At 53.9% G+C, this 9,499-nt stretch overlaps 1 protein-coding gene across 1 annotated transcript in view; it reads right to left on the reverse strand.

Moving 5' to 3' along the window:
* Positions 1 to 9,151, reverse strand: part of CACNA1H (calcium voltage-gated channel subunit alpha1 H) — a 110,568-nt gene extending 101,417 nt beyond the window's left edge. Inside the window, 2 exon segments of the mRNA XM_040078798.2 lie at positions 755 to 1,067; positions 8,994 to 9,151. Coding sequence (XP_039934732.1) covers positions 755 to 1,067; positions 8,994 to 9,151 — 471 coding nt within the window.
* Positions 9,152 to 9,499: the final 348 nt, after the last annotated feature.

A 9,499-nucleotide genomic window follows, 5' to 3' on the forward strand; every position in this document is an offset into this window, starting at 1 on the left:
AGCCAAAAAAAACCACAACGAAAAAACAACCAGAGAACAACCAAAGAGCAACCAAAAAAAAAAACCCCAAAACAACCAAAACCCCACAAAAAACACCCCAAAAACCAACCAAAGAGCAACAAAAGAACAGCCAAAAAACCCCCCCAAAACAGCCAAAAAAAACCAACAAAAAAACCCAACCAAAGAACAACCAAAAACAACCAATCCCCCCAAAATAACCAAAAAACCCACCAAAAAACAACCAAAGAGCAACCAAAAAAACCCCACCCAAAACAACCAAAACCCCACAAAAAACACCCCAAAAAACAACCAAAGAGCAACAAAAGAACAGCCAAAAAAAACCCCAAAAAACAGCCAAAAAACCCAACAAAAAAACCCAACCAAAGAACAACCAAAAACAACCAAAAACAACCAAACCCCCCCAAATAACCAAAAACCCCACCAAAAAACAACCAAAGAGCAACAAAAGAACAGTCAAAAAACAAATACCCCCAAACAACCAAAAACCCACCAACCTCTCCCCCCCAAAAAACCAACCCCCCCAAAAAAACCCAAAAAAGCAACCAAAGAACAACCAAACAACAACCAAAACCAACCAAAAAAACCCACAAAAAAAACCCACAAAAAAACCCACAGAAACCACAGAAAACCAACCAGAACTCCCCCCACCACAAAAAAAACCAACCAAAAAAACCCACCAAAAAACAACCAAAGAAACAGGAAAGCTCCCTCCCAATCCTTGGGAGAACCCTACCTGAAAAATGGCGATCCAGGCGTACCCGATGTTGTCGAAGTTGATGGCCCCGTTGTGGGGGTTCAGGTCCCCGGCCATGCAGACGTTGTAGTACTGGTTCCAGTTGATGCAGGAATTCCGGCCGGCCTCGGCGCCGGCCAGGCCCGGGCTGTAGGAGTCCATGCCCAGCGTGCACTCCACCTTGGACTCCTTCCTGCTGGGAATGTTGGAGCAGCGCTGCATGCCGTTCTCCCGGTGCGAGGAGCAGATGAAGGGGTTCTCCTCCGCCTCGTCCGGGCGGTAGTAGGGGTGAAGGAAGGTCAGGTTGTAGGTCCTGGAGAGGGGCGGGAAGGAGAAGTGTGAGGATTCGCCTGGCACCTCCGGGTCTGAAGGGATTTCAGCCTGCTCAGCGGCGCCGACTGCTTTCCCAAGGGAAAAGCTCCGGAGAAAAGCTCTTCTCAAAACAATCCTGGCAAAACAACCATCCTTTCCCTAAACAATCCTTCTCCAGGTGGTGTTTTGCTGTTTAACCGAGGGGATTAGGGAGGTGTCGTTCCCGTTCACCGATCGTGTTAAATTTGTATGGAACACCTTATAAAAGGTGATAAGAATCAGACAATAAAGCCTTTTCTACACTCTTTGCCTTCTGAAGAATACTTGGAGCTTTTCGTCTTTCTTTTGTCCTACAGCAACAACGGGGGGGAAAAAAAACAAACCAAAAAAAACCCTGTTTCATCCCCGATTTTTGCAGCGGGGGAAAGGCGCTGGCTGCTGCCCCTTCACCGAGTCAAAATTCCAGCCAAAAATTCCACCCCGGAAAATCAAACCCTTTTGCTCCCTCTGATCTCACAGTGAGGATCAGTCAGAGCTTCCCCAAGAAGGTAAAAGCAGGACATGAGAGGGGATGGAGGGAAAATTCCAGCAATTTCCAGTTCTTCCCCAGAATCCAGGGAGCTTTGGGACTCTCTGGAAGGATTTGAAGATGATCAAAGCAGCTTCCCAATGGATTTTCCCCTCGGGATGTCTCTGGTGAGGGGCTGAGCTCCCACAAGGACAGACCCAGAGCCAGAGCCCATCTCTCCTTCCCTCTGCACTTCCATAAAAAAAAAAAAAGGGAGAGCCCACATTAATGGGAAAACCACGGCGCTTCCTGCGTTTCTGATGGAATTGGCTTGGATAGAGCTGATGGCTCTGACCCAGCCTGGATAAAGGAGCGCTGGAATTGCAGCAGCAGGAGCAGGAGCTGCTTTTCCTCGGAGCTGTGTCCCAGATCTGGCACTTTCTGGGCCATCGGTGAGAGCCTGCAGCACTCTGGGCTCCAACCGAGGAGCTGCATTGCTCCAGAGCCAACTTCATCCGCTCTTTTCCGAGCTCCAGGGAATCTCGGCGGCTCCACAATCAGCCGGAGATAAGCGAGAGGCAACACAAACATTGGAAGAGATGTGGGCAGAAGATAAGCAGGTAATTCGTCCAGAGCCAGGACAGATCTATTTTTATCTCCCTCCCAACCTCCCTATCTGGTGAAGAGATTTGGCTTTAGCAAGTGTTATTCCAGACAATTGCTTGGAATTGCTCCCCAAAACCCTGGAGCCGAGCAGGAATGGCTCTGAGGCCGCGATTCGAGGGGAGAACAATTGCTGCAGGGCAGAGCGGAGGGGAAATCCCTGGGGAATGCGGCTCCGTTCCATCATCCGATTACCTGGGATGGGTGTGGAGGGTTCGCCAGCCTCAGGAACGGGAGCGGGAACGGGAGCACAGCCCCGGGAATTGGGAATTGCTGGCCGGGAATGATTTGTGTTCAGCAGCTCCTCCTCGCACCGCCCACGCCTCCAGACTAAACTGTGACAATCGCCCGCGCTGCCCCGGGGCCTCGCGAGTCGAGAAAAAACCTGGAAGATGTTTTTCCTCCCCGAGCCTTTTCCTTGCCCTCCCACCAGCCGGAGGAAATTTCCATAGGAAACGGGCGGGAGAAGGGGCCGAGAGCCGCAGCAGCCGCGTTTGGGAGGAAGTCAGACACCACCCAGCAGAGAGGGGGGATTAAAGAGGGGATCAAAACACGCCAAGACGCAGGAAAACTTGGGGAGAGCAGGAGAATTCGGGAAAAGAAGCGAGGAGCAGAGAGGAGACACCCGAGGAGCGACTTCAGCTCCCAAAAGGCGAACCACAGGATCAACCCCCATCCCGGTGGGACGAGCCACGCACAGCCCGAGAGGCTCTGCGAGCCCCAGGGGTGTCCGTTTGGGAATTCTGGGATGGAGAACGGCTCCCTGAGGATGCAGAGCCCCGGGCTGCGGTCTGAGGAGCTGCACGGAGAAGATCCGGGCACGAAGCACCCGGAGGAGCAGAAGTTTGGTGGCTGGGGAAGGAAAATCCGAGGAGAACCAAGCCCAGCCCTGCTGGGAGGGGTGGGGGCGGCCTGGTGGGTTTCGTCTTCCCTTTCCTCGCTTCTGTGAGGAAAAGCAGGTAAAAGCAGGACGTGAGAGGGGATGGAGGGAAAATCCCAGCAAGATCCGGTTCTTCCCCAGAATCCAGGGAGATTTGGGGCTCTCTGGAAGGATTTGAGGATGATCAAAGCAGCTTCCCAATGAATTTTCCTTGCTATTTTCCTGCCCTCCAAAACCATTTCCAAACGGATTTGTCCCCTGTGACAATATCAGTCCCTTGGAGGGCACTTTCTGCCCAACCTGCCCCTGTCCTGATCCAGGAAAGCCAGCAGCGATCCAATCCCTGCGTTTCCAGCTATCCCAGGTTTCCTGGGGCTCCCTGGGGAAGTTTTTGGGAAGGAGCCGCTCCTGTGGGAAGCTCCAGCACCACCCAGTGAGGTCTGAAAAATTCAGACCTTTTCTTAAAACCTTTTTCCTTTTTTTTTTTTTTTTTCACTTCTGTCAAAACCAAAAAAGGAAGGAAGGAAGGAAGGAAGGAAGGAAGGAAGGAAGGAAGGAAGGAAGGAAGGAAGGAAGGAAGGAAGGAAGGAAGGAAGGAAGGAAGGAAGGAAGGAAGGAAGGAAGGAAGGAAGGGAGAGCCAGAACGAGAAACAGAACTGCTGCAGGATCAGGGAATTCCCAACATCTCCCCAAAATCAATGAATGCGTTCTGCCAGGACCACCCGCCTCTTCCCTGCCCCTTGCCCCCGTGTGGGGAAAAATGGCTCATTAATGCTAATGAACCCGCTAATCAGGAGAGCTCAGGGGGGAAAGGCAGGAGCAGCCGAGCCCAGGATGGATCAGAGAGGATTAACATCCCTCTCCCAGCTTTTCCCAGCCCTGCGCATCTCCTGGGTTTCCCTTTCTCTGTCCACGTGGAGGAAGGACAAGAGCGGGGCAGGAAAATCCAGTTTCTTCCCGTTCCCGCTGGATTATCCTCTGCTCCATCCTGGTCCAGCGGAGGTTTTCCCATCCCATGCAGGCATCCCAACCCCTGGAATCCCGCTGAGGAGCACATCCCTGCCCCAACTCGGGGGAGCAGAGGAGGGAAGCGAGGGAGGGAATTCGGAGGGAAGCGAGGGAGGGAATTCCGAGGGAATCCTGCAATCAAGCACCTTTCAGGCCAACCCCGAGCCTCCTCCCGGCAGCGAGGGCAGAACGACACCGAGTTATCAAACCCAAAACCCGCACCAGAAGCGTCCCGAGGCAGCAGAGGAGCACGAAGCGTTTCACAGCTCCCTCCCCGCTCCTGCTTTTCCGAGCCGCTGGATTCCTTGAAAGGCTCCCGGCCTGGAAAACGCTGCTCTGCATCCCAACACCCACGGAGCAGCCCCGGGAGAGGAGCCCAGCCCGGCTGGGGCTGCCCCAATTCCTTCATTCCCACCGGGAGCGGCTCAGGAGGGTGGGAAGGAGCTGGAGTGGGAGGGGAAAAAAAACCATCGTGGAGATGTCACCCAGGAGCTGCTGGCTCTGCTCGTCCCTCCCGCAGCAAACCTTCCTCCTTCCCTCCAAAAAATCCTCGGGGAATTCCCCCCTGCAGCTCCCGCTGCCAGGATCTCCCTCGCAGCTATTCCAGGCAATCCCAGGTTTTGAAGGATCGCTTTGGGCGAAGAGGGAAAAATTCTCCCGTGCCCCAAGGAGCAGAGATCCCAGTTCCAGCCCAGCAATCCCTTCAGAATCCCGGCTGAAAAATCCTCAAATAACCTCACTGCAGCCCCGTGACAGCGCAGCTCTCGGAGGCGCAGGGAGAAAAGCAGAAATTCCCAGCGCACCTCCAAAAAAGTCCCCAAATTTCCCTGGCAATGAGCTCGACTTAAAAATAGTTGCTTCACTCGGAGCTGCCAGCTTTCAAGGGGGACTGAAAAGAAAAGGGTTTCCATGGGGAGAGGAGAATGACGGCAAAAATCAAAGTCCGTCCTCCCGTCTGATGCCGCTGGAGGAGCTGAAGGCGCGGGGAGCTGCGGGGCGGAACGCAGCTGGACCTGAAGCAACTGTTTGGGAGCTCACTTACACCTCCTTTCATCCAGGAATTTTGGGGTTAGGACCCTGCCTCGCTGGCCTCTGGATTTTGCTCCAGATCCTGTGTTTAAAGCGGTTTTGGTTTCGGCTGGGAGGGTCTGGCAGCCGCACCAAGGGGAGACCCTCCGATAGTTCAGGATTTCCTTCTCTCCAGGGCTGTGAAGGGAATCAGAGGCAGGGTTCAGCCCCAGCCTGGCCGCCCAGCCGTGCTCCAGCCCTCACAGCCTCCTGAAGGGCCGGGAATTCCTCTGCGCCCTGAGGAATTGTGGATTTCCCAGCCCTGGATGTGCTGGAACAGCCTGGGGCAGGGGAAGGTGTCCCTGCCCCTGCAGTGAGAATCTTTAAGGTCCTTTCCAACCCATTCCAGGATTCCATGACCTGTCCAACAGCAGGAAGATGAAACCCTGAAGGGTTTTCCAGGTCATTCCATGCCTTTTTTATTTCTTTTTTTTCCTTTTTTTTTTTTTTTTTTCTTTTTTCTTTTTTTTCCCCTTTACAATTTGCTGCTGGCGCGTTAACAGCCGCTGCAGGGGTGAACCGTGCCCTGACGCCTGGGCTGAGAGAATGAGTCAGAAATGACAAAAAAAAAAAAAAAAAAAAAAACGGGAATAGCTCCATCTGGATTCCCTAAAACTTCCCCACCAGGCTCCAAGAAACCTGGGACAGCCGGAATTGCTGGGACTGGATCATTGCTGGGTTTCTCAGGTCTAAAATGAACGCCAAGAGCCAGCAGCACTTGGGGCAAAGGCACCGGAGAACCCCATATTTTTCACACTGAGCTGGAAGCTGGAATATTCCTGCCCCATGGGCACCTCTCTTTCTCCAAATTCCTCTGGAATTCTGCAACTCCAACCACACTGGGGCACTCGGGGCAAAGGCACCGGAGAACCCCATATTTTTCACACTGAGCTGGAAGCTGGAATATTCCTGCTCCGTGTGCACCTCTCTTTCTCCAAATTCCTCTGGAATTCTGCAACTCCAGCCACAATAAACCAGAGGAATTGGGCAGAGCCCCCCAGTTTCCACTTTCCCAGTGGCAGAGCCCATCCCAGAGGGAAGGAGAGGATCCCAGACAAACCCCTGCACCCACGGCTCATCCCAAAACCTTCCCTGGTGAGGAGGAAGCCCTCATAAGAAAATCCTGTGACCCTGAAACTTCCCCACTGAGGTCCAAGAAACCTGGGACAGCTGGAATTGCTGGGACTGGATCATTGCTGGGTTTCTCAGGTCAAGCCAGCAGCACTTGGGGCGAAGGCGCTGGAGAACCCCACATTTTTAACACTGAGCTGGAATGAGCACATCTCTTTCTCCAAATTCCTCTGGAATTCTGCAACTCCGACCACAATAAACCAGAGGATTTGGGCAGAGCCCCCCAGTTTCCCCTTTCCCAGCTGCAGAGCCCATCCCAGAGGGAAGCAGAGGATCCCAGACAAACCCCTGCACCCACGGCTCATCCCAAAACCTTCCCTGACGAAGAACAAGCCCTGATAAGAAAATCCTGTGACCCTGAAACTTCCCCACTGAGGTCCAAGAAACCTGGGACAGCTGGAATTGCTGGGACTGGATCATTGCTGGATTTCTCAGGTCAAGCCAGCAGCACTCGGGGCAAAGTCACCGGAGAACCCCACATTTTTAACACTGAGCTGGAAGCTGGAATATTCCTGCCCCATGGGCACCTCTCTTTCTCCAAATTCCTCTGGAATTCTGCAACTCCAACCACAATAAACCACAGGAGCTGGGCAGAGCCCCCCCAAATTCCCCTTTCCCAGCTGCAGAGCCCATCCCAGAGGGAAGGAGAGGATCCCAGACAAACCCCTGCACACACGGCTCATCCCAAAACCTTCTCCTGCCTTCCCTGACGAGGAGGAAACCCTGATTAAAAAAAAAAAAAAAAAAAAGGAATGAAAATCCTGCGAGGCCTTTGCCGCTGCTAATGGCCATTACATAGCCGCCGCTCTTAATGTCTGTGCGCTCCGCGAACGCTTCCCCCGCGGTTCATCTCGGAGAAAATCACCGAGCGTTGGAAATCCCGGCTCCGGGGGAACGGGAGCGGCTCTGGCTGGAGCTGACGACAGGAACGCGGCCACCCAAGCAGCGGCTCCGGGCTCGGGGGCCGCGGCTCTGGGGCGGCTCCGAGCGGGGTTTTGGGGACGCGGTGAATTTTCCCTGCCGGCGGATGGATGCAGGAGAGGGTTCGGAGCGTCGGGAGGCGCGGGTGGGATGGCAGCCGCGGCAGGATGATGGATTTGCCGCTGGGATGAGGAAACGCGGCCGGAGCTGGCGCAGAGAGCGGGGAGAGGGAGGGGGAAGCCCGGGCCCGGAGAGAGGCAGGAGCAGGACCCGAGGGACGATCCCTGCCTGCCGCGCAGTCGGTGATTACCCGGGGATGTAATTACAGGCTCCATCTCCTCTCGCAAAATTTGAGCTGCCCTAAGAGCTGGGCTGGGGCATTTCCTCGCCTCGGAGCCTCCCACATCTCTGACAGGAGCCTTGGGAAGGGTTTTTCCAGGCAAATCCTCCTTTTCCAGGCTGGCTGAGCTGGGTTTTCACCCAGGGAAGGGGCAGGGGAGCAGCAAGGGGTGCCCCAAAAACCTCCACCCCAGCTCCAGCAGCACCTCCTCAATCCCGCCCTGAACCCAGCAGGGAGAGCCCGGGGCCGGCAGCAGGCTCCAGGGAATGAGCCGCGTGGGAAACGGATCCGCAGAGAATCCTGAAAGCCCGATGGAAGTTTCACACGGTTTGCATTCGCGTGTAAACGCTGAGATGAGAAATGCCGGCTTGGAAATGGAGCCCGGGGAACGGGACAGATGTCGTCAAGAGAGAGAAACGGAACCAGAAGCAAGTTTTAAAGGATGTAAATAAGTAAATAGGACTAAATGCTTCAGGAAAATAGAATTATTGTAGCAGGACCCACGAGGGGTCATTTTAGATGATTGGCTTTAAGGCATTAGTAGCTTTGGAAATCCTCTGCAAATCTATTTCCCACAGAGCCGGGATTGATCCCGGGAGCTCAGGGGCCAAAAGCACCAGGCGCAAAGACAAACAGCAGCAGCCCAGCCCAAACCAGGACTAAGAGCTTGGGCTGGGCTTAAACTGATCTGCTGGGCCCTGGGCAGGGCTGGGGGGTCCCAGGTGGGGCTCAGACGGGTGATGGAAGCTCATTATCAGATAATAAACCTTCATCACCGCACAACCGCCCAGCCTGGAAGAGCCCAAAGGAAAATTTGTCCCTTTAAAGTCGGGTCTGGTGTTCCTGGAGGTGTTTTCCAGCCTAAGCAATTCCATGATTCCAGGTCCCACACTCGGGGCCGCGTCCAAGCGATTTTAAGGCTTCTCCCGTCCAGTTCGTTGTCTCAAAACCCTGCCAAGGATTTACCTCTGGGTTTCAGCAGCATCTCTGTCTCAGCCAGGGGTCGGGGTGTGCTGGGTGACCCGAGCTGTTTGGAGAGCCGGGGATTTGTTCTAAATCCTCCAACTCCCAGAGTCAGGGATCTCAGGCAGAGCTAATCCAACCCACTCCCATCCTCGTCCTTCAGGTGCAGCAGGAAAAACACAAAAGAGCTGCTCAAACCCTCAGGAAATTGCTGACAAAGGGGATTTGTTTGTTTGTTTGTTTTTTTCCCCCCCAGACAAAAAGTTCCCAGCTGGACCCAGAGCTCTGCTGAGCGCTGGGTTTTTGTTTTTTTTTTTCCAGCAGGAGACAGAAAAATCCCCAGCTGGAAAAGGAATGAAAAGGAAGAGCAAGGTGGAGGGGGGAAAAAAAAAAAAAAGAAAAAGGAAGAAAAAGGTGGAGAATATTTTCCTTTTTCTGTACTCACATGGCAAAATTCCTGTCTAGGAAGCACCTGTTCCTGAGCAGCCCTGCCCAGAGCTGGACCCCGACGATCCCGAAGATGAAGAAGACGAAGAAGCAGAGGAGGAGGACGTTGCCTAACATAGGCAGAGTGTCCAGCAGCAGCGTGACCAGGATCCTCATACCTGGGGGAGAAGGGAAAACCGCCTCAGCGCCGGGAGAGATCGCCGTTCTCACCTCGGGTGTGCAGCCAGGGCAGAAAAATCGGGATTTGGGGCGTTTTCCCCAAAATCCCCAGGCTGAAAAGGGAGGCGGGATTGCCGAAGGCTTGGCAGGAGGTGGGAACAAACAGCGATCTCCAGAGGGTGGATCCAAGGATGGGATTTCCAGGTGTTTTCCGCAGCGTCGGAGGACTCACGGACTGCAAGACAATTTTTCCCTGAGGAACGTCAGCCTCCGGAGGAATTGCTAAAATCCGGATTTGTAAACATTGCAGGCTCCTCTCATGGAAATAATTCTCCTAAAAAACCA

This window comes from Hirundo rustica, chromosome 15 (assembly GCF_015227805.2).
Source record: "Hirundo rustica isolate bHirRus1 chromosome 15, bHirRus1.pri.v3, whole genome shotgun sequence".
Taxonomy (NCBI): Eukaryota; Metazoa; Chordata; class Aves; order Passeriformes; family Hirundinidae; genus Hirundo; species Hirundo rustica.